The sequence below is a fragment of the Rhinatrema bivittatum genome, chromosome 9, assembly GCF_901001135.1.
Source record: "Rhinatrema bivittatum chromosome 9, aRhiBiv1.1, whole genome shotgun sequence".
Lineage (NCBI taxonomy): Eukaryota > Metazoa > Chordata > Amphibia > Gymnophiona > Rhinatrematidae > Rhinatrema > Rhinatrema bivittatum.
The window spans coordinates 181,165,799-181,190,745 of record NC_042623.1 but is presented as its reverse complement, the minus strand read 5'-3'; the positions used below and the strand labels follow the sequence as shown (position 1 = coordinate 181,190,745).

General features: G+C 46.4%; 1 protein-coding gene across 3 annotated transcripts in view; it reads right to left on the bottom strand.

Moving 5' to 3' along the window:
* Nucleotides 1-4,680: 4,680 nt before the first annotated feature.
* LOC115099356 (cytochrome P450 2J5-like) overlaps nucleotides 4,681-24,947 on the bottom strand; it is a 61,879-nt gene continuing 41,612 nt past the window's right edge. For 2 of the 3 annotated variants that reach the window (XM_029616945.1, XM_029616946.1), the window contains 2 exons: nucleotides 15,389-15,530; nucleotides 4,682-6,523 (listed from right to left, as the gene is read on the bottom strand). In XM_029616945.1, coding sequence (XP_029472805.1) covers nucleotides 6,312-6,523; nucleotides 15,389-15,530 — 354 coding nt within the window. In that variant the 3' untranslated portion in view covers nucleotides 4,682-6,311. Of the gene's footprint in view, nucleotides 6,524-15,388; nucleotides 15,531-24,947 lie in introns of all 3 variants that reach the window. The other variant, XM_029616947.1, reaches the window with a different exon arrangement.

The window sequence follows — 24,947 nt, the reverse complement described above, 5'->3', positions numbered from 1 at the left end:
TTAAAGTACATTGGTGTGTTGAAATATGGAATGGTAACTATGCACTTATGTGGCCATCTTGAGCAGGAGTCTCTGGTCAGAAGAATGCATTTGGTACAAACCAGAAATCTTGAATTCAGAACTTCCAAAGCAGCCATCCATGAAGGTGCAGAAACTCAGAGTTTCTTGCATTGCTCCTCTGGAAACTCTGAATTCAAGCTCTACATAATGAAATAATAACATAGTGAATGATGGCAGATAAAGACCAAAATGGTCCATCCAGTCTGCCTAGCAAATATTTTTTTTTAAGTTTAGTTTTAGAGTACTAGCAACTGCTACTGCTTGCAGACTGCCCCCAAGCCTTTTGTTAAAGGTAGTAGTGACTTCTGCTCCGTGCAGGCCATCCCCAAGCCTACATGTAAACCATGAGGTTGATTTTAATAGCATTGTTCTTGCAAAAATGCCCAAACACACACATATGTGGGCCACACACAAGCCATGCAGATTTTAAAAAGCCACAAAGTACACGTGTATATACCCAGGCACGTGTCAAAAATAAGAGGGCGGGGCATGAGTGGAACATGGGCATTCTGGGTTGGGATCAACTGTTAAGTGCATAACTCCATATTTTAAAATTGTAGACTGCAACATGCGTTGGCTTGTTATCCGCTTAACTTTACTGCTGCTCCAGCTGAAGAGCAAGTTTGTAGATCTCAAGTTTTAGGGCTTACAGGATAGAGTGAGGGACCTGGTTCAGCTGCGAGACATGCAGGATGAAGAACCAGTGGGGTCTTGAAGACCTTGATATTGACTGGGCAAACTGGTGGACTAATTGGAAGAACCGGGGTGGCCCTCGCGCGAGCAGGTTTTAAAATCCGCCTACGTGTGTGCATAAAAGCCAGCAAAATCCTAGGAAACATACGTGAAGTATGTTTTCTCACGCAATCTCTTAAGACTAGGTGCATACTTACAAGCATAGGAGTATTTTAAAACATATGCAGGTAAGTGCGTGCATGATTTAAAACTGCAGCGTGTCTCTGATCACGTGCTGATACGCGCACTCATGTGTAGCAGAAAGGTTACATCAATTCTTCATTTCCATCTCTGTGTTTGTCCCTCGTTCTTTTGAATTCCGTTCCCATTCTTGTCTTCACCCCCTCTCTTCCAGGAGAGCAATCCATGCATCCACCACCCTTTCTATGTAGAAATATTTCCTGATAACGTTCCCGAGTCTTGCCCCTTGGAGATTTATGATTGCTGATCAAGGGCAGATTGTAGGAAAATATCAGCCCAGGGGATTTTTTCAAACTAGGCCCATGATTATATATATATATATATATATATATATATCAGACATCCTCGTGTGCTATCTGTGCAGCGCGTGCTTCAACAGCTCCCCAAAACATGCCAAGTCAACCCTTTAGAGGTTCATCATGGGACCTGGAGCCAAAATATCTCTAATGTAAATTTCCCATTTCTTCTAAATAACTAAAAAAAGCATAAACTAGATCAGGGATGAGCAAACTGGAGTGCAGTCCCCCTTCCATCCAACCAATTCCCCCCCCCCCCCCCCCAGCACCCCCCTCTTCCCCCCCCCCCCCCCCAAGTTTGGGTAACATAGTAAATGACAGTAGAAAGAGCCAAGTGGTCCATCCAGTCTGCCCAGCAAGATTTGTTTTATTTCTTTTAGGGAAGTAACTGCACCTCCAATGCAGGTTTTGCCTCTTTTCTTCATTTCCATCCGTGCTTTTGAACTTCATTACCATTCTGGTCTTCACTACAGCTTTTGGGAGGGTATCCCATGCATTCACCACCCTTTCTGTGAAGAAATATTTCCTAAAATGGTTTCTGACTCTAGCCCCTCAGAGTTCCATATCATGATCCCTAGTTCTACAGATTTATTTCCATCAGGAAAGGTTTTAACCTTGTGCATCATTAATGCCTTTCAAGAATTTAAAAGCCTGCATTGTATCTCGTCTATATCTCCTCTCTTCCAGGGTATACATATTCAGATCCTTCAGTCTTATTTCATATGGACTTTGATGCAGACCCCTCACCATTTTGGTTGCCTTTCTCTGGACAGCTTCCATCCTGCCTCTATCCCTTCTGCAATACAGTTTCTCTCAGTATATATAATATCCCAGATTCCTGGCCTGCTGTTGTCTCTTGCCAACTAATCAGCTCTTGAACCGGTTGCCAAGCGATGAGGCAACCACACTGTCACTCAGTGTCTCATCACAGCCACACGTTTAGCTCTTGTGCTGCTGCTCACGTGCTCATTTACGGGCCGATTCAGTAAAGTCTGCGGGAGAGCAGGCAAACGCCCGCTCTCCCGGCGTGCGCACAGGCCACTCGCTGCTGCGCGCGATTCAGTATGCTAATTAGGCCCAGCGGTAAAACCAGGTAAAAGGAGGTGCTAGAGACACTAGTGCGTCCCTAGCGCCTCCTTTTGGACCTGAGCGGTGGCTGTCAGCAGGTTTGACAGCCGACGCTCAATTTTGCTGGCGTCGGTTCTCGAGCCCGCTGACAGCCACGGGCTCGGAAACCGGACGCCAGCAAAATTGAGCATCCGGTTTTTAACCCGACAGCTGCGGGCCAATTTTTTTTTTTTTTTACTTTTGGAAAGTTTCGGGACCTCCGACTTAATATCGCCATGATATTAAGTCAGAGGGTGCACAGAAAAGCAGTTTTTACTGCTTTTATGTGCAATTTCCCGGTGCCCGAAGAAATTGGCGCCTACCTTTGGATAGGCGCTAATTTCTGAAAGCAAAATGTGCGGCTTGGCTGCACATTTTGTTTTCTGAATCGCGCGGGAATACCTAATAGGGCCATCAACATGCATTTGCATGTTGCGGGCGCTATTAGGTTCGGAGGATTGGACGCGCGTTTTCGGCCCCTTACTGAATAAGGGGTAAGGGAAACGCGCATCCAATGGCAGATTAACAGTGCGCTTTGTCGGAGCGCACTGTACTATATCGGCCCGTTAGTGAGTGTCCCCTGTATCATTGCTCGCTGCCAGCCCTTTCATTTCCCTTTCCCACCACTTTTCGGCATCTCCACTTTCCAGGAGACTCACTGCTTCCACAGCCAGCTGCCCCTCTCAGAGCTCAGCCTGGCCAGCTCAGACAGAAGCCTAACAACGCACAGGTATCTCCTCCAGGTCACCCCCCCCCCCTCTCTTTCTGTGACTGTAGCTTGCCTCCAGTTCTGGCCCTCTCCATGGCCAAGTCTGCATGCATCACGGCTTCAGTCACTGACACAAAGCTTGAGATGGAATCCTGCCTTCCCACATGGAACCTGTGCATAGGTATGAGGTACCCTAGGTGAACCTTACAGCCTCGCACCCCTCCACAATAAAAAAATATGCATTTATAATAAATTATATATGAAAAAGGAAATTCAAAGGTATAATATCATTTAGAACAACATGTACACTTACATGCACCACTCTGGTGCCAACCAGAAAACCCTGCAAAAGACATTTAGAATCCACCTGGTATTAGGCCTATTGTTACACATGATGGGTGTGGACTTGGCCCTCTGAAAGTTTTGCATAAACTGGATTAAATTATAGTAAACCCCTATACCAAAATAGCACTAACTGCTAGCACTCAAACATTAACACCCCAACCTATGAAAAAGCAATATTATAAATATTACACCAAGCCTTAAAACACCAATATACCTCTTATTAGGAACACAGAAAAAATTAGTTTGCGACAGGTCCCTACACAGAAATTACACACTAGCAGAATTCCTCACCTTGGTTACACATACAGGACACAGACAGACAGACTTTCAGCAGCAGTAGAAAAACATCCATGGGTGCCGGTCTCCCATGCGAGGCGACATCCAACAGCCCCGCCGGCGAAGATGAATACGCGCACGCCCGTACGTCCAATTTGGCCGTGACCTGGTGCATGCGCGCACGCCATGACCTGGAGGTCACGGTGTGGGCGCATGCGCCTTCGCTGTCTTGAGTGCCCAAATTGGACGTACGGGCGTGCGCGTATTCATCTTCGTCGGCGGGGCTGTTGGAAGCCACCTCGCAGGGGAGACCGGCACCCATGGACGCCCTTCTACTGCTGCTACTGGGGGCTTGCAAGGCCGCGGCAGGTGAGCGGGGGCTGGGGGAAAGTTTCGTCTCTCTCTGCTGGGGCTTGGATTGGGTTGGGTTGGTTTGGGACTGTGAAATTTCGTCTCTCTCTGCTGGGGGGCCTGTAGGAGAACCATCCACTTCCTGGTACCTGTCATTTGAAATGACAGGTACCAGCGCACCCAGGATACTGTATAGGTGCTGTATAGTGCCTATACAGTAAAATGGATTGCGCTTCATGGACGCGGCTTGCATGCCATTTAAATACTGTATCGAGAGATATGTGATCTCAACTGTGCACGTGGCAAACGAGCGGGCGCCCGGCCCTGCCGCACTTTTTCCTATGTGCCCTTACTGTATTGGCCTGTACGTTTGTACCTGAGGCAATGGAGGGTAAAGTGACTTGCCCAAGGTCACAAGGAGCGACAGCAGGACTCAAATGCTGGTCTCCTGGTTTGTAGCCACTGCTCTAACCACTAGGCTACTCCTCCACTCCACTCCAGATGGCTCTATTGAGCTAGGGGTGTAAGCTCTGTATCTTTATGTGTATGTATATATATATATATATATATATATATATATATATATATATATATATATATATATATATATATATATATATATATAGGTATTCTCTGTAATAGTTATCTGCACTCAACCAGTTGTAGCAATTTTGTCTAATTATTCTTATAAGCCAATAATATATCCATTCTTGCTTTTACCTGGCACCGAGGTGTTTTGTGCGTGAGAGCGAGTATTATTGAGGTAAGTCTTGTCAGTTACTAAGTCAAGCCCTGCCAGTCACAACTATCCTAGTCTCTCTTGATCTGGACCCTGAGCAATTCCTTTAACATTAGATAATGATCACCACTTGTTCAACCCTTCACATGAGAGACTTGAATTTTCCAGGAAAGCATAAAAAGCTATTTCAGGAACTTGGTCATCTGAAAGCATAGATAATATTTATAGAAGAAACAAAGGTTTAGAAAAAAGAATGGATTTATTATTGGCTTATAGGAATAAGGATAGAAAAAAAAAGGCGTTCCACGATGAATAAGAGGATTGTTACTTGGCGTGCTTGCAAAACTGATACAATACCAATAGAGAACATTAAAAGAGACTCAGAGGGATCATATAGCCTACTTAATAGTTATTTCATGGTGGTGTAGATAACACTAGAAGCTCAATATTTTCCTAACACCCCACAGATTGCGTTTTTGTGGACAGCAACAAAATGTGCAACAGGGCAGACCCCATGGAAGATGTGGAAAATATGAGGAGGGATCTAGTGAAGCTTGAGAAATGATCTAGAGCAATCTCCACTCCTGCTTACCGCTGCTCGTGGCCCCACATGGCTCGCACCCCCTAATGGGGTGGGGGTGTTGCCAGCGGGGGGTGGGGGGAGTTTGGTGGCATGAGCGGATGAGGGTGGGCGCAAGGTGCCTAATCCCTTGCACCAGCCCTACTGGCAACTAAGGTTTAATGCTAAAAAAACGCAGTTTCATGCATCTTTTGAAATTATATTCTCCCTTTTGTAACTTTGAAGTCAACTATATTCGGGTTCTTCTATGTCCCCAGAGAGTTAAAAATCTAAGGGGTGATTTACTAAGGTTGGTAATTTCCAAAGAGAGGGGAAATACCACAGGATTTACTAAAGTGCAGTACTGAGTACTCTGCAGTATTTTCCCTGTGGTAAAATAGTCTGCGTGCAAAATACAATTGGTTGATATCCCCCCCCCTCCCCCCCCCCAAAAAAAAAATCACATGATGGCAGCCCTACAGCCTGAATAATCCTCTGCCCTAGTAAAAGCCGAATCCTTGGGGGTGGCTTGATAGCCCCTGTCCCCCACCCCCGTCCACTTCATGAGGCAGCTGAAGTATGAAATAAAAGTAAACCCAGTAATGAAGGCCGTGTGTGGGATCCCCACCCCCTCCCCCAAGCCCAACCTGATAGGGGCAATGGTTGCACCTCAGCCGGTACCCATTGGAAAAACGGTGCAGCAGTCCTGGAGCCTCCGCTGGGCCACCAGGAAGAGGCAGGAGGTTTGCAAGCTCTAGGAGGGAGCTTGGGTTACCAAAAGAGAGGGGTTGGGGAATTAGGCGGGACGTCCCTTAATTTTAATTTCGTGCTCTTCCGGCAGTGTCACTTTAAGAATAAAAGTCAGCTGTTTAATGCTAGAAGGTTGAAAGACATTGCGTTTCCAGAAGCCCACGCTAAAGGCCGGAGGCGTCTGAACTAACAGCCCTTCCCGTGGTGCTCGGAGGTCCAGCGGGGAACGGCGCAGATCTGGTAGGGGAGGGGGTGCACAGTAGTCCCCAGCACATAGTCAGAGCTGATTTTCTTCTCCTCGTTCCTTGGCAGGTGGAAGGTGAAGGCCCGGAGCAGGCTGGTGAAGAAGATGAAGAGCTCCGTCCGTGCCAGCTGCTCCCCCAAACATACACGGTGCCCTGTGGAGGAAAAGTGAGGCCCTGTTAGAGATCCCAGAGCATCCGCGCCCCCTCTTCTTGTGTCATAAACCATAAACCAGAACCAGTGCAGCCAATGGCCGTGCTGTATTCAGGGCATGGGAAGATGCAGCAGCAAGGAATCCGAGGGCCGAGCACATCCACCGGTGCCGTAAGGGGTAAGGGAAGGGGGCTGGAGCCCGGAGAAAGGAGACAGAGAAGAGGGAAGTCAGTCTCTCTCCCCATACTGAGTCTGTTTCTCAGAATCGTATCCCCTCAGAATCCTGACCCCCACAAGACTTGCCAAAAGTCCAGCGGGGGTCCGGGAATGACTTCCTGCACGCGAATCGTTTTTCCGTACAAAATGGCGCCGGCCATACACCGTATGGCCGGCGCCATTGGCAAGTCTTGTGGGGGTCAGGAGGCCCCCCCAAGCTGGCCAAAAGTCCCTGGGGGTCCAGCGGGGGTCCGGGAGCGATCTCCTATGCTCCTGACGTCGGGCGACAAAAAACAAAATGGCGCCGGCGCTACCTTTGACCTGTCATATGACAAGGCAAAGGTAGCGCCGGCGCCATTTCTACAACGCACCGGAGGCCCGAGAGTAAAAGATCACACCGGGACCCTCCCTCTGGACCCCAGGTAATTTAAGGCATTTTGAGGGGGTTCGGGAGGGTGGGGGATTTATTTTAAAGGGTCGGGGTGGGTTTTAGGGTTGTTTTAGTGTGCCGGTTTTCCCGCCCTCCCCCTTCCCCTCCTCCTTCCCCCGATTTACGATTTTTTGACGATAAATCAGGGAAATTGTTATTGTATCGCGGCTCTAACGATTTTTGACGATTTAAAATATATCGGACGATATTTTAAATCGTCAAAAAACGATTCATATCCCTAGAACACAATGCCTCCAGAGATCAGGCTACAAAGTGATCTCAAGGCATTTAAGAAAAGTGTAAAAACCTGGCGTTTTAAACAAGCATTTTGCAAAGAGACGGGAGAATAGAAATTATTCAGGAAAAGACAGAAAGGCACCGACACACAGTACTTAGGACTGTACAGTAGATTGTACTTTACACCACAGTAAGCATAACTATAATACTAGGTGTGATAAAACTACCCGTGTAAGTACCTTGGTACAATTGGTCATGAACTACTTCGCTAAATGACTATGTCTAATGATATATTGTAACCGAATCTTTGATGACACCTGTTAGAATGTACTATAGTACACTTTTAGCTACATTAAATATGTGCCTACATGTAAACCGTTGCGATGGTATTTAACTTAGCAACGGTATAGAAAAGCTTTTAAATAAAATAAATAAATAAAAATTGAGAGCTAGGATTTTTGATGTTTTGACCTACACCTGAGTGGCTGAAACCCCCCCCCTCTCCAGTGAAGCAGGAGAGAAACTGTATACCCCTTCCTCCCTACAAGAAGAGGTTGCAGAGACCTGGGAATAAGATCCAGTATTTTTGACAAGACTGAGCTTTTTTCCAGTTGTTTGGGAAGGAAGTATTTTTTTCTGCTCTCTTCCTTGCCCAGATCTGGACTGTAATATCCGTTCCCTCAGGAGGGTCAGAGAGCTATTCTTTCAAAGAGGAGTTGGAGAAGAAGACAATCAGGAGACCCTGGGACACAGGCAGGTGGAGGAGATCAGGTACTGTGGGGGAAAGGGACATCCGCCTTGGTTAGGATACTTCGGCCATCTTGGGACTTTCATTCATCCCACATCATGGATGGATTACTAGCTCCAAGTCTCAGAATGAAGGGACACTTCCACAGAGGGATACATCATTTGAACACTTTATTATTTCGCTTTATGGATTTATCTACAATCAATATTAATAAATATTATTTTGAACACCCAGCTGAGTCCTGCCTGTTTTGTCCAGGTCCCTGTCCCAAGGCACAAGGGTAACACACACCTACAGAAGGCTTCCAGTGTCTGGGCCCAGGTGGTTATCCTTCCCCTCATAGTGCAGGATCCCCCTGGGAAGCAAAAGGGTTGGGGAAAGGACTGAGGAGCTAGCCCATGTAAAGAAATTCTTTTATGGACCCATCCGCCCAAAAAAGGTTATATAAAATGGCACCAGAGAACGTGAGACTAGAGGGAATTAAAGATTTGAAATTGTGTGTTGTTACTGAAGAGAAATGTAAAGTTTTGCAACTATCATTTTTATAACTGTTACAATATTAATCCGCAAAGAAAAGTAAAATGGCTACTTTTCCCCACTGGAGGAGAACGGCAGGAAACAGCGCGTGGCAAAAGGGAAAAGCCCATGTGCTGCGTGGATATGATGTCACCGGTGACATCCGCGGTGCACAGCCAGCGAGGGACTATAAAAACGGTGGCAAATGTTTGACGCACATCTTTGCATGAGGCACGGCGTGCACAGAGCGGAGCAGAAAAGCGAGTGAACAAAATGGCAGCAGGCCCAAGACTAGCAACCCGAGCAAGTGATTCGAACAGTCTGACTGCCGAGAATATCCTAGTCCCCAACCGGCAGGGAGGGGAAACAGAACCTGCCGACACATGCTGGCAAAGGGTCATCCGCAATCAGCATGGTCACCACTGGAGCGTGGGGGACAGCTGCATGGGCATTAAGGGGTACCAGGCAAATTTTCGGAGTAACCTACCAGGCCAGGGAGGCTCAATATTGGGACCAACTATGCATATCCTTAAGAGGACAGGGACATTGCACTAACTGCCATGCATGCCAGAGGCCTCAACGTTTCAAGCACTAGCTGTAATTTCTGTGATCCCTGCTATTTGCTGATGTGAGTTTCAGAGTGGGCGTAATAGGCCTGTGGGGAGTGAGACCATATGCAGGGAGTGCGTTTGAATGTATCCAATCATGATACTGTGTTGACCAGACCTTGCCTATAGTTTCGGAGGACAGCGGTGGTGGTGCGGTTCCTGTCCAGGAAAGAGTGCCTAGTCATGGACCATCCCCCAGACAAATCAGCCCCTAGGCAATAAGTGAGGACTGACCAGGCATGAGAACTAGCACTGCATTCTCTTTCTGTAAAGATCCAGATGTTATCCTTGAGGTCGAAGATAAGGATTCACCTGGGGCTGCAGCAACAGGGTCGACAGCTCCATTGACATGGGCTAAGCAAGAAGAGACTCAGGATCAGGAGAACCCTGGAGGTGATGCCACCAGTGCAAAGCCTAGCCTAAACCGAGAAATCCAGCTCTGAGAGAAGCACCAGCATTGAGGCCAAGGCTATTCCGAGTCAGGGATTATCACTGGAAGACCTGTCCATCCGGTCTTGATCCCCAGGGTGGGCAACATCAATGGTGTCCAGTTATTGGGCCAACCGATGAGAATGGAGCCTAGCCATAACTGTGAAGCAGGCACATGAGATCTACATGATTACCACTTCCTGCTGCAATCTGATGGTTAGAGGCTCTAAGACATTCAGAGAGCTCTTTAAAATGGCCATGGAGATCTCTGCCTCAAGGTCCAGCTCTGGAATCTCTTCCAGAGTCGGTTCGATGCTCTCCATCGGGTCCCCATTACCCTCCGAGGGAGGACCACCATCAGTGACATTCCTGGTCACAGAGGATTATAAAGAATGAAGATCCTCTGGACCAACCATTACCAGCAGCAATGAAAGGCCTATTGTAGGTACTCCCAAGCAATCTGGACCATGGGGAGCAGATCATGCAATGCAGATCATGTGCCACTAGATACAAATATTTAAGTCCAAATATTCCATGTATGTCCCGGTTCATGTGGTGAACTTTGTCAAGGAGAACCAGGATGAATGGCTGATGCAGTATGCAGACAAGTGTGCTGTCAACAATTCAATGGACCCTCAGCAAGTATATGAACATCCAGACTACCCAAGGGCCATGGACCGAAAGGTGGCAGAGCTCAAATTGGGAAGGAATGTATACAAGCATTTTGCTGTGTATTACATGAAGAGATGTGATCAGTGGGGATATAAAGTGAATTGCCTGCTTCCCAGTGGGGTTATTATAACAAAGCCCAGCCTTGACCACTATGAGGTCCTGAACTCCAGAGAAGAGAAGAAGAGCCTATCCAGCAGTGAGGACACCAGTTGCAGTGTCTGCCTGTCACTTGTCTTGTTTTCTATTTTGTAGATGAAGTTTCAGACCCAGTTCCCTGTTGAGGATAATGTCAAGTTCTATGAACTGTTAATTATCCCTCCAAGAGGTGGACTGTGCCCAGAGGAATCTACCATCAACAAGATGGGCTGGTCAGTTCAAGAGGCCTAGAAGACCAGAAGGCCTGCACAGCTGTGTTATATTGTGTGGACATTTCCCTGTAGTGGAGAATGAAATATCCTATTTATTATCAACTGCTTGACAGTTATATAAAACAAAGAAGAAAAACTTGGTATTGTTAGCAGAGGAATAACCTATACCTCCATGAAAAAACTGTAAAATTTTGAAAAAATTGGAAAATAATTGTGTTCTTTGATTTGTTTATTTTGCAATTTACAAACAATTGCTTCACTCATTTTTATTTTTCTAGGTGAAAGTCCTCTCCCAGGATGTCTTGAGCTAGGTGGCTGCTAAATTATTTATTTTCCAGGTTCCTGTGTTCCAGGCCCGAGTCTCACTATAAAGAATAACCTTTCCTTTTGCAGGCTTTATGAAAGGAGACTTAAGTAGAGATAATGAAGAAAGGATGACTTGTGGTTAAAGTGTTCAGGAACAGACAAGAGAGGGAGCAATTTTAGACCTAATTCTCAGTGGAGACCAGGATCTGGTGAGAGAGGTAACAGTGGTGGGGCTGCTTGGCAATAGTGATCATAACATGATCAAATTTTTAAATTAATGAAAGGAAGGGGAACAGTAAGTAAATCCTAGCCTCTAGCACTATACTTTCAAAAGGGAAACTGACAAAATGAGGAAAATAATTTTTAAAAAACCCAAAAAAAACCCTGAAAGGTGCAGCTACAAATGTAAAGAGAAGGCAAAAGATGTGGACATTCTTTAAAAATACAATCCTAGAAGCACAGTCCAGATGTATTCCACTCATTAAGAAAGGTGAAAGGAAGGCCAAACGATTGCTGGCATGGTTAAAAGGGGAGATGAAAGAGGCTATTTTAGCCAAAAGATCTTCATTCAAAAATTGGAAGAAGGATCCATCAGGGTAAAATAGGATAAAGCATAAGCACTGGCAAGTTAAATGTAAGACAAAAAAAAGGCTAAGAGAATTTGAAAAGAAATTGGCCTTAGAGGCAAAAACTCATAATAAAAAAACTTTTAAAAATATATCCAAAGCAGAAAGCCTGTGAGGGAGTCGGTTGGACCATTAGATGATCGAGGGGTTAAAGAGGCTCTTAGGGAAGATAAGGCCATTTTGGAAAGACTAAACAAATGTTTTGCTTCTGTTTTTACTGAAGAGGATGTTGGGGAGATACCCATTACAGAGATGGTTCAGATTAACTGAAGCAAATCACAGTGAACCTGGAAGATGTAGTAGGCCCTATTGACAAAATGAAGAGTAGTAAATCACCTGGACCGGATGGTATACACCCCAGGGTTCTGAAAGTACTCAAAAATTAAATTTCAGACCTATTAGTAAAAATGTGTAACCTATCATTAAAATCGTCCATTGTACCTGAAGACTGGAGGGTGGCTGATGTAATCCTGATATTTAAAAAGGGCTCCGGGGGAGATCTGAGAAACTATAGACTGGTGAGCCTGATGTCAGGGCCAGGAAAAAAAATATCGAAGAAACTGTTATAAAGAATAAAATAGAACATATAGACATGCTTTAATGGGCACAGTCAGCATGGATTTACCTAAAGGAAGTCTTGCCTCACAAATCTCTTACATTTTTATGAAGGGGTAAATAAACATGTGGACAAAGGTGAACCAGTAGATGTGATATTTTTGGATTTTCAGAAGGAGTTCAACAAAGTCCCTCATGAGAGGCTTCTAAGAAAACTAAAACGTCATGGGATAGGAGGTGATGTCCTTTTGTGGATTACAAACTGGTTAAAAGACAGGAAATAGAGAGTAGGATTAAATGGTCAATTTTCTCAGTGGAAAAAGGTAAACAGTGGAGTGCCTCAGGGATCTGTACTTGGACCGGTGCTTTTTAATATATTTATAAATGATCTGGAAAGCAGCATGATGAGGGAGGTGCTTAAATTTGCAGCTGTCAAAATTATGCAGCGTAGTTAAATCTCAAGCGGAACTTCCCTTCCCCCTAACCTGACCTTTCCACCCCTTCCCTCCCCCTAGCCCTACTGTAACTCCCTCCCCCCAAATTTTTATTTTACCTTTTGCGCCTGCCTCCGGGCACGCGATCCTTCGACACAGTGGCAATGGCCGCGCTCCCGCCCCTGGACCGCCCCTTTAGTAAAGCCCTGGGACTTACATGCGTCCCGGGGCTTTACATGCGTCCCGGGGCTTTACGGGCGTCGCTGGGCCTTTTCAAAGTAGGCCCGGCGCGCGTAACCTTTTTGAAAATCCGGCCCTTAATGTTTGGGTACTTGCCAGGTTCTTGTGGCCTGGATTGGCCACTGTTGGAAACAGGATGCTGGGCTTGATGGACCCTTGGTCTGACCCAGTATGGCAGGTTCTTATGAGGCGCTTCCTGTTACCTCCACAGGATAGAGTGGTTATGAATTATTTGCCAGGTTAATTGAAGTTTGTAAAGTGGACACGGGAGAGATGGGCAAAGAAAACCCCAGAGTGCTTATGTTACTTCCATGTGCTGATATAGCGTTAAGGGCATGGGTTCAAGCCAGCACTCCCACTGCCGGATCTGGACACCCCCCTCTGGTGCACAAATGAGCAAGGAATGTTATGCTGGCACCCAGCATGCCCCTCTGGAATGCATAGTAGTAGATGCTTTATGAATTTTTCTGCCCTGAAGTTTTCCCAGTTGCTACTTAAGTCATCACTAACTTTCCTGCCTGCAGGGGTAGGGAGGGGTGGCAAATCGCTGTTAGCAGCTGCCATGATGCAGAAATGCTCTCATGCTTCAGCGTCCATAGGAGGGCACCTGCAATCCTAAACCAATCAATATCACTGCAGGTTTTGCCTTCAGCTCACATTTCTGAGCCCACTGCACTCTGGGAATTCTCTGCGTCAGATGTGGGGAAGCAGCGGAGGTCCAGATTACTTCTGACGCCCTGCTTCATATGTAGAAATAAAGGCAAGTGAAGGCTGCTAGTGAACGGGTGCCATGTTTATTACCCATAGCTAGTCAACCCAAGAGGTGAATATGTATATAGATCTTATTCCTAATTCACCATCGAACAGTGATCAAAGCGTCTAATTGCAAGTGTCATAGACTTCGTGTAGCAAATAGCAGAGTATGTCCCTTATATAGTGAGACGCTGACTGCACTCACAGCCCAAAGGAGTCTGGAGGACTGCGTCTTATGGTATAATCAGAGGACATATCCGAGTGTCCACTTTTTCATGAAACATTCTGTTGTTTGCAAATAAAATCATTTATCTTATTAGTGGGTGTTTGTCTTGTAACTGCTCCAGTGTTTCATCACTTAGAATCTTTGTCCACTGTGTTTGTCACACAGAGATGCTGCCAAGTACAGGACAATAATTCTAAATGATGGATCACTGGAGCAGTTTTGGGGGAAGGGGGGATAATCTGTTACAAGACAGAACACTCACTAATAAGAAATTATTTTATTTGCAAAAGAAAAAAAAAAAGGTTTCATGAAAAAAAAATGGACACTCAAAGTCTATCTGCATCTTATGATTATCCCATAAGCTGCAGTCCCTCCAAATACTTTTGGACAATTTGCTAATGAGTGCAGTCAGCGTCTCACTAAATGAGAGTCATGCTGTGCTGTTTACTATTTGACGGGTTTGACACTCGCATTTAGAAGCTTTGATCACCCAGCTAGCAACACATAAGGTTAATGTACCAGAGGCAGGAAGTAGAAAACTGTGAAATATGACAGTCAGCCACAAGGGGGCATCAATCTATAAGTTAGCATAATATGACAGTCAGCCACAAGGGGGCATCAATCTATAAGTTAGCATAATATGACAGTCAGCCACAAGGGGCATCAATCTATAAGTTAGCATAATATGACAGTCAGCCACAAGGGGCATCAGTCTATAAGTTAGCATAATATGACAGTCAGCCACAAGGGGGCATCAGTCTATAAGTTAGCATAATATGACAGTCAGCCACAAGGGGGCATCAGTCTATAAGTTAGCATAATATGACAGTCAGCCACAAGGGGGCATCAATCTATAAGTTAGCATAATATGACAGTCAGCCACAAGGGGGCATCAGTCTATAAGTTAGCATAATATGACAGTCAGCCACAAGGGGGCATCAGTCTATAAGTTAGCATAATATGACAGTCAGCCACAAGGGGGCATCTGTCTATAAGTTAGCATAATATGACAGTCAGCCACAAGGGGGCATCTGTCTATAAGTTAGCATAATATGACAGTCAGCCACAAGGGGGCATCAGTCTATAAGTTAGCATAATATGACAGTCAGCCACAAGGGGGCATCTGTCTATAAGTTAGCATAATATGACAGTCAGCCACAAGGGGGCATCAGTCTATAAGTTAGCATAATATGACAGTCAGCCACAAGGGGGCATCAGTCTATAAGTTAGCATAATATGACAGTCAGCCACAAGGGGGCATCAGTCTATAAGTTAGCATAATATGACAGTCAGCCACAAGGGGGCATCAATCTATAAGTTAGCATCTGTAATGTAAGTTTCCAAGCACATGCACTGCCATCTCTCAGATAACTTGATGCCTCTGCGCATACTTCTCTGAAAGCACAAAAACCAGTGAGAGTCATTGGTGCTACACATGCAGAGCATAAATCAGTTCTGATCCACATGGTTTCTGACTATATACGACGGGCCTCACAGCTTTACCTGCAGAGAACGGCATGAACGCCTCCTTGTTCACAAACTTCCCTTCCTCATCCAAGAAATGGCTGGGGTTAAACTGGCGAGGGGTCTCCCAGTGCTCAGGGTCATACAGAGCGGAGGTTAAATTCCCAAAAATGATGGCTCCCTGAGGAATGAAACATTGACATAAGATGTAAACAAGAGAAATATAAGGATGATGACCCACAGTTTAGAGGCACAAGAAGGAAAGTATAAGGGTGAAGGGGAGTGTGAGCTCTCCTTGCTCTGGCACAGTTGATGCCGCCTCATGGGTGTGCTCACAGGGAAGGCCTGTGCCGACAGCTGGAGAAAATTCTGGGGTAAGATCCAGGCTAAGGTTTCACCTGATCCAGCCACCTCCCCTGCGGGTTGGGCCCTTGGGTTCCAGTGGCCGGCAGGACAGAGGATTAAGGGACCTAGGCAGAGTCCAGAGGCACTCCAAGAGTCAGAGCCGGTGGAAGACAAGGCATAGTCCAAGGCTAGGGTCAGGTCCAGAGGCAAAGCAAGGGTATGACTGAGTCCAAGGCTGAAGTCAGAAGCGGAGAGGCTGGCAAGGACAGACAGGACACAGGGAAACAGAGAGGACAAGACCAGGAGACCAGGCACAGCAGACTCTGAAGATAAAGGTAGCACAGACGGACAAGGCGAGGAGACAAATACAGGACAAGGGGAAAGGCAGGCTGGGCGAGGCAAGGCTGGGACAAGGCAAGGCTGAAAGGAAGCTAGATGAGGCAAGGATCTGTTTGCAGGGGCAAGGCTGAAGAGTCGCAGCTTTTAAATACACAGCCGCACGATATCATCAAGAGCGCCCGCTAGGGGGATTCCCTCGTCGGGGCTTTCAAAGGGTCTTGCGTGGTGCGCGGCTGCGCTCGTGCGCCAAAGGAAGCTGCCCAGATGCGTCAGTGATGTCAGAAAAGGTCGCAGGTGAGAGAAGCTGGTCGTGGCATGCCGTCACGACCGGCAAATGTAACAGAGAGGTATGAACATGTCTTTCTTTTTTTTTAATTGAAAGTTTATTGTGTTAACAGTACAATGAATACAAAGGAAGTAACCAATCAATTCAAGAACACGTCAACCAGATTTTTCATAGTTTCACCCCTTTCAACCCACTACACACCCTCTCCCCCATAGGGCTCTGAGAGAGATAATAAGTAATGATAATAATAATGATGATGATAATATAACTAACATAACAAATCCTAATTCATATGTCACTGCAGCTTACCAATAACTAGTAAATAAATAGCTTAGATGCACAGAGCTAAAAGTAAATACATCATATGATATCAACTTTCTGAGAAGCACACTATACTACAAAGGGAATTCAAATATTTTCTAATTTGGATAAAGAGTGTGTCTGCAAGGCCGTAATCTTACTCAACGGACTCGATCAAAGTGTTTAATTACCACCTCAATCAACGGGACCCCACTTTCTTCCAATGGAGGGCGATCTCATGTCTAGGAGCTATAAAATTCTGCTGCACCAAAGATGCAGTACATAAGCACCCAATAAAGTACACTTAGGAAAACAAGCATGCTCCACCCCAACTATCGCTTAATTAAGATGGATAACTCTTCCCAAATCGGGTGATACTGCTACATTCCCTCCATATATGAAAGAAGGACCGAATACTCCCACATCCTCTCTCTAACATTTATTGCTCATATGCAGAAGGCCTTATGAAACCTATCCGGAGTGAGATACCATTGCATCAAGATGTTATATCTATTTTCCATAAGTAAATCAGAGATGGAACTCTTCCCCATATTCAAAAAAGGGTAGTCCCACTCAGCTTCAGAGAGGGATTCCACTAAATCTGCCTCTCATGTATGTATATCTATATCTATATATCTATATCTATATCTATATATATATATATATATATATAATGTTTGAGCAGCCCCTGTAGTTCTGATTTATCAGCCTTTTTACATGAGTACTCAAAGTATGTCTTGCCCCTAACAAGGTTTCATTTAATCCTATCTTGACCCAGTTCCTCGGGGCCTTCGAATCGGATTCCATGGTCGCCATGTCTCCTCTTCTCCAGTCAAGGTCTTCCGTGGTCTTTCCTGTCCAGATGGTTTTGTGTTCCATGTTCTTCTTATTCCTGATATTCTCCGTCTGAGGTTCCTGGTCTCATCCCTCATCGGAGTTCCTTCATTGCATATTCCAGAATCCCTGATGTTCATATTCCAAACCCTGACATTCCAAGTTCCAGAAACCGGAAAAATGAATCGGAAAAAAAAACCCCCACACCAACCCTTCACATTTACTTTCTTATAACCCACCACCATCCCCTATCCCTCCCCAAGACTTACTAAAAGTCCCTGGTGGTCCAGTGGGGTCCCACGAGCGATCTCTTCCTCCATGCTGTCGGACCTGCTATGACTCAAAATGGCGCCAATAGCCTTGCCCTTACGATGTCACAGGGGCTACCGGTGCCATTGGTCAGCCCCCACAGTCTTCCAATTTATGGCAACTGAGATCTTTCTGGAGTTTCTCTACTCCCACGTGATAGTTTACCTGGATGATATCCTAGTCTTTTATAAGTCCTTGCCAGAGCACTGATGCCACGTGAAGCAGGTTCTCCAGCGGCACTGTGAGCACCATCTCTACGCCAAGTTAGAGAAATGTGCTTTCAAGCAAGAAGAACTTCCCTTCTTCGGTTACTTTATCTCTCGCTACTGCCTCCATATGGATCCTGACAAACTAAAATCCATACTGGAGTGTCCTCAGCCCATGGGCCTCAATGTGTTCCAATGCTTCCTGGGGTTTGCAAATTACAATCCACAATTTACCCATGATTTCTCCTCCCTGGTGGTGCTGTTCACAGCCCTAACAAAAAGGGGCACAGACACCAAGAACTGGACTGTGGAAGCTAGCCAAGCTTTTGAAGATCTCAAAGAGGAGTTCATCCTTGATCTGTACCTACACCATCCAGACTCATCCAACCCATTCATTCTAGAGGTAGATGCACTCACCCTTGGGATAGGTGCTGTCCTACAGTATAATCAAAATAGAACTATTGTGACTTGCTCTTATTTTTCAAGTAAATTTTCTATGGCAGAAATTACACCATCAGAGATCGTGAGTTACTAGCAGTCAAGCTAGCCTTGGAGGAATGGTGACACCTGCTGGAGGAAACCACATATCCAGTAACTATCTATACAGATCACAAAAACCTTGAATATCTGGCACAAGCACAGAGAGAAAACCCTAGGCAAGCCTGCTAGTCATTGTTTTTTAATAGATTTGACTTTGAGTTACGGTACCATCCAGCTGAGAAGAACCATCAAGCTGGTGCCCTCTCACGTTCTGGAAGTGCCACAGCATATCATTTATCTAGCTAAGATTGTAGTTGCTGCCACATTCATAGTTCCTCCTGGGAAGACTGTGGTACCCTGGCATCTGTGACAGAAATTCCTTCAATGGGTTCATGACTCTCGTCTGGCTGGTCATCTCGGTATTACTTAGACCTTGGAATTAATCATGCGACACTACTGGTTAGATATGTGCATTCATTTATAACAAATTAGACAATTTCAACGAAATTGCCTAATTCGTTGTGGTTCGGGGGGACCTGAACCACGAAATGGATTTTCCCCGAGCTTCGTGGAAAACTAGCTTCCACAGTCCAGTCCAAAGGGCATCACTAGATATTAGGGATGTGAATCGTTTTTTGACGATTTAAAATATCGTCCGATATATTTTAAATCGTCAAAAATCGTTAGAGCCGCGATACAATAACAATTCCCCCAATTTATCGTCAAAAAATCGTAAATCGGGGGAAGGGGGAGGGGAAGGGGGAGGGCGGGAAAACCGGCACACTAAAACAACCCTAAAACCCACCCCAACCCTTTAAAATAAATCCCCCACCCTCCCGAACCCCCCCCAAAATGCCTTAAATTACCTGGGGTCCAGAGGGAGGGTCCCGGTGTGATCTTTTACTCTCGGGCCTCCGGTGCGTTGTAGAAATGGCGCCGGCGCTACCTTTGCCTTGTCATATGACAGGTCAAAGGTAGCGCCGGCGCCATTTTGTTTTTTGTCCCCCGACGTCAGGAGCGTAGGAGATCGCTCCCGGACCCCCGCTGGACCCCCAGGGACTTTTGGCCAGCTTGGGGGGGCCTCCTGACCCCCACAAGACTTGCCAAAAGTCCAGCGGGGGTCTGGGAACGACTTCCTGCACGCGAATCGTTTTTCCGTATGGAAAATGGCGCCGGCCATATGGCATATGGCCGGCGCCATTTTCCGTACGAAAAAACGATTCGCGGCAGGAGCGTAGGAGATCGCTCCCGGACCCCCGCTGGACCCCCAGGGACTTTTGGCCAGCTTGGGGGGACCTCCTGACCCCCACAAGACTTGCCAAAAGTCCAGCGGGGGTCCGGGAACGACTTCCTGCACGCGAATCGTTTTTCCGTACGGAAAATGGCGCCGGCCATACAACGTATGGCCGGCGCCATTTTGAAAGCAGTCAAAGAGCTTGGAGACAAAGGAAAGAGGATAGTAATTCTTCTTGGTGATCGAGTTAAGACCACAATAATCAATGCAGGGGTACAATGATCTGTCCTTCCCTATGAAAACGAAGTTGACACTTGCAGGTAAGGAAGAGGAGTGAATAAATCCTTGGTGCAGATTTTCTCTGATATACTTGGCCATAGCTTCAGTTTCTGGGCAGAAATGGGGTAGACTCCTCTTGGCGGTGCCTTCCCTGATACCAAGTCAATAGCACAATCATAGCAGTGGTGGGGGGTAGGATCTCCACCTGCTGTTTACTGAAGAAATTGGTATATTCTGTATACTGCGGTGGCAGACCAGGTGACTTCAAGGTGACTGGGCAAAGTGTGCGACATTCATAACAGCAAGCTGTAGGCACCCCAGTCAATGTGGGGTTGGTGCGATATGAACCAGGATAGACCCAGAATGACCTCGTTGACTGCCTTGGGAAGCACATTCAAGCTAATAGAATCTTGGTGCAGGAGGCCGATCTGCACAATTATCGAAACAGTAGCCTTTGTGATCTGCCCTAGTAGGGATTCCCCATGGACAGAAGAGATGGTGAAGGTGGTATCTAGCAGAACTGTTGGGATACCATACTGGTGTACAAAAACTCATGGATGAAACTGCCTCCGGCACCAGTATCCAGGAATGCTTGCATATCAGCACGGGTGTCCTTAACTGATAGACATAGTGGTATGAGGATTTGAGGAGAGGTACAAGGCTGAGCTAAGGTGGCCTCTCCCATCAGACCCAGGTCCTAAAGTTTTCCAGCTTGGTTGGACAACAATTTACAAAGTGCCTCAAGGCAGCACAATACAAACATAAGTTGTGGTACTGCTGCCCTCTGCTTTTCCTCTGAGGTCAACTTGAAGTGATCAACTTACATGGGTTCCTCAGGTAGAGTACTGGGTTAAAAAACTGGCATGGTGACCACAGGACACTGGACGCCAAATGAATTGGACATCGATTTGCATGGGCTCGGTTCTGGAAATGGAGGTCAAGACATATGGCCAAGCTGATCAGGCCTTCCAGAGTGTCCGGTAAAGCACGTTCAACTAGCTTGTCTTTAATTCTCTCTGATAGCAAAGATAGCGATCAGGCTGTCATCACCCCATTGGAGCTTGGTTGTGAGTGTCTGAAAGTAAACGGTAGAGATGTGAATCGTGTCCTCGATCGTCTTAATGATCGATTTCGGCTGGGAGGGGGAGGGAATCGTATCGTCGCCGTTTGGGTTTTTAAAATATCGTTAAAATCGTTAAAATCGTGAACCGGCACACTAAAACACCCTAAAACCCACCCCGACCCTTTAAAATAAATCCCCCACCCTCCCGAACCCCCCCAAAATGCCTTAAATTACCTGGGGGTCCAGCGGGGGTCCGGAACGACCTCCTGCAATCGAATCGTGTTGTCTTCAGCCGGCGCCATTTTGCAGCGCCATTTTGCAAAATGGCGGCGCAAAATGGCGCCGGCTGAAGACAACACGATTCGATTGCAGGAGGTCGTTCCGGACCCCCAGGTAATTTAAGGCATTTTGGGGGGGTTCGGGAGGGTGGGGGATTTATTTTAAAGGGTCGGGGTGGGTTTTAGGGTGTTTTAGTGTGCCGGTTTTCCCGCCCTCCCCTTCCCCCGATTTACGATTTTTTGACGATAAATCGGGGGAATTGTTATTGTATCGTGGCTCTAACGATTTTTGACGATTTAAAATATATCGGACGATATTTTAAATCGTCAAAAAACGATTCACATCCCGAGCCTCTATCAACAATTCACATCCCGAGCCTCTATCAACAAATTACTAAATGACATGCAACTAGCTCTAAATCCCAGCAAGACTGAACTCTTAATCATATCTAATAGGCCACCGCTCCCAGACATCCCACCTGCATACTCATCCACATCTTTCCCATCACACGTTCGCAACCTTGGTGTCCTTATTGATAACCATCTTACTTTCAAACCCTTCATCAAATCTATCATCAAGGAATGCTATTTCAAGCTCCAAACCATAAAAAAACTCAGACCACTGCTACACTTTTCTGATTTCCGCACTGTACTCCAGTCTATCATTTTATCTAAGGTAGACTATTGTAATGCACTCTTTCTAGGCATTCCCGCCACCTATACCAAACCCTTACAACTACTACAAAACGCTGCCGCTAGGATACTATCAAATTCAAAAAAAAGAGATCACATCACCCCCACACTTATCGAACTTCATTGGCTCCCTATACACTCCCGAATTCTCTATAAAGCCCTTTCCATCATCCACAAAAGTCTGTTGAACTCTAACCTCAATTGGATTAACCCCCCACTCCTCCCCCGTACCTCGAATAGACCCACACGTACAGCCCTCCAAGGAACCCTACGTGCCCAACCCATCAAATCTTTCAAATTATCATCTACCATAAGCAGAGCTTTCTCTCTCGCTGGCCCCTCCATATGGAACTCCCTGCCTCCCGATATACGCCTGGAAACATACACACCCACTTTCAAGAAAAAACTGAAAACATGGCTCTTCCAGCAAGCTTACCACACATCACCTGCCATTACATAAACCCCCACTGTTTAACTAAAAATTGAGTAACTAAGAATTTGCTACATGACTTGGAATCTATTTCTCGGAATATGTCTCATGCCCATCGATTTTGTACTTTGACTCGGCTAATTATGTAATTAGCTTTTGTAAATAGTTGTGATTTTACTGATTTTGCTGTATCTATTTATTGATATCACGGACGCTCGCGGCATAGTCAGCTCTATACCCTATCCCACTTTTAACCACCTTGTTCTCAGTTACATGTAAGGGCCCTGCCCAAAAGTTAACCTGTTTTTTCAATGTTATATGTAAGGGTTCTGCCCATTTGTTCCTTTTAACTGTAAACCGATGCGATGTGTAAACGGTCATCGGTATAAAAGAAACTTTAAATAAAATAAATAAATAAAATAGTAAACGGCATATTCATCTACAGCCCTGGAGCCTTGTCAGATCTGAAGAAGTACAGCAGCCCATGGAGGGTGTCTGTTCGAGCTCATCAAATATCAGCCAAACCTCCCTCAGGAAATTGCCCAAGTTCCTCAGTAAAGTATCATCACAATCCCAGAAAGGGGAGGCCCAGGCTAGGGTGGTCCCTTCCAGTAGAAAGGGGTTGAGGGGAAGAGAGGCACTTGCAATTTGAACTGATTCCTGCATTGATTTAGGGAGCCTCAACACTTCTTGGAGTCCCCCCCACCCCGATACCAGGGTGAAGGCGGCAGATGCAGCATGGTGGAAGTGGATCGATAAGAGGGGCCAGAATGGATGCTGGGATCATGGAAGTCTCAGACCAAGAAGCCAAGTCTTTCATGAGTTTTGTCAGATCCTGCATCTGATCTTGCTTCTGCTTCAACTGAAAGGCTACTCCAGAGATGGCGGAGGCTTGAGATGAGCTCATGGCCTCAACAAACTGTGAAAGGTAACGGTTGAGTGAGTCCTTTCTGCTGCAGCATAATTGATACAACCTCTAGGGCAAACCCACAAGACCTTAGCTAGCAGCGGGTGGATGCGCCCTGTAGAACTAATCTGAAGCTTCATCTTTATTAGGTGCCTCCCCTGCAGGTTGAGCCCTTGGGTTCTGGCAGCTCACAGTCCCTAGGTCAATGAAGATAACTGAGGTCAGGGCAGGCAGTAGATGAATGTAGTCAGGAACAGGCCAAAGTTGAGGCAGGCAGCTAGCAAGAGTGGTCAGATCCAGGCGGCAAGCAATCGTGGGCAGGTTCAGGCAAGAGCTCAAGTCTGGCGGCATTGACGGTGAGTGAGACAGCTCGCGGGAAGGCCTTGTGAACTGCGCTTCATGACACCTTTTTCCTTGGGCATGACAAGTGTAAGCCGGGACCCATTGTCATTCTATTTGTTGTTCAAATTTAAATGAAATTGAGCCAGTGTTTCTAAAGACATTAGGTCTCAGGGAGAAGAACAGACCCAGTGATTTAGAGGCCACTTTCCCTAAGGCATTTAGTTTCCCTACTCCGATTTCTGTAAACAGGGCTAGCTTTTGTAGCTGAACTCTTAAGTCTTCCTACTTTGAGTAAATTTCAGTCTTGCATTGGGCCTTCCCCAATAGAGTTTATTTGTACAAATTTATATTCCACAACTTCCTACAATAAAGTCCAGTACAGATTATTTATTTAACAGCTTTTTTATACCGACATTCGTGGGTACATCATATCGGTTTACATCGAACTAAGAGAAATACAGAGAACAGGGACGGGGGAGCCACAACGAGGGGGGGGGGGAATAAACAAGGAAAAAGGCAAAAGGAGCAATAAACTTAGGTAATTTTTAATTTAAAAAAACTGTGGGGTAGATTTTATAAAACAGCGCGAGCGCGTACTTTTGTTGGCGCACCAGGCGCAAACAAAAGTACGCTGGATTTTAGTAGATACGCGCGTAGCCGCGCGTATCTGCTAAAATCCTGGATCGGCGCGCGCAAGGCTGCCGATTTTGGGCAGCCGGCGCGCGCCAAGCCGCGCAGCCTGTCTCCGTTCCCTCCGAGGCCACTCCGAAATCGGAGCGGCCTCGGAGGGAACTCCCTTTCACCCTCTCCTCACCTTCCCCTCCCTTCCTCTACCTAACCCACCCCCCCGGCCCTATCTAACCCCCCCCTACCTTTATCCCTGGATTTACGCCTCCTGGAGGGAGACGTAAATCCACGCACGCCAGCGGGCTGCTGGCGCGCGTAGACGCAATCCAGGGGCGGTTCCGGAGGGCGTGGCCATGCCCCCGGACCGTCCCAGCCTGAAACCACGCCCCCGGGCCCGCCCCCGAAACGCCTCGTCTCGCCCCAAAACGCCGCGCCGATCGGCCCCGCCCCGCCCCCGACACGCCCCCTCGAAAAACCCCGGGACTTACGCGAGTCCCGGGGCTCTGCGCGCGCCGGTGGGCCTATGGAAAATAGGCGTGCCGGCGCGCGAGCAGGGCTTTTAAAATCTGCCCCTTAGGTTTTAATTAAAACTTTCTTCCTAAAAACTTTTAAATCTCTTTCTTCATGGACTTTAATTGGAAGTCTA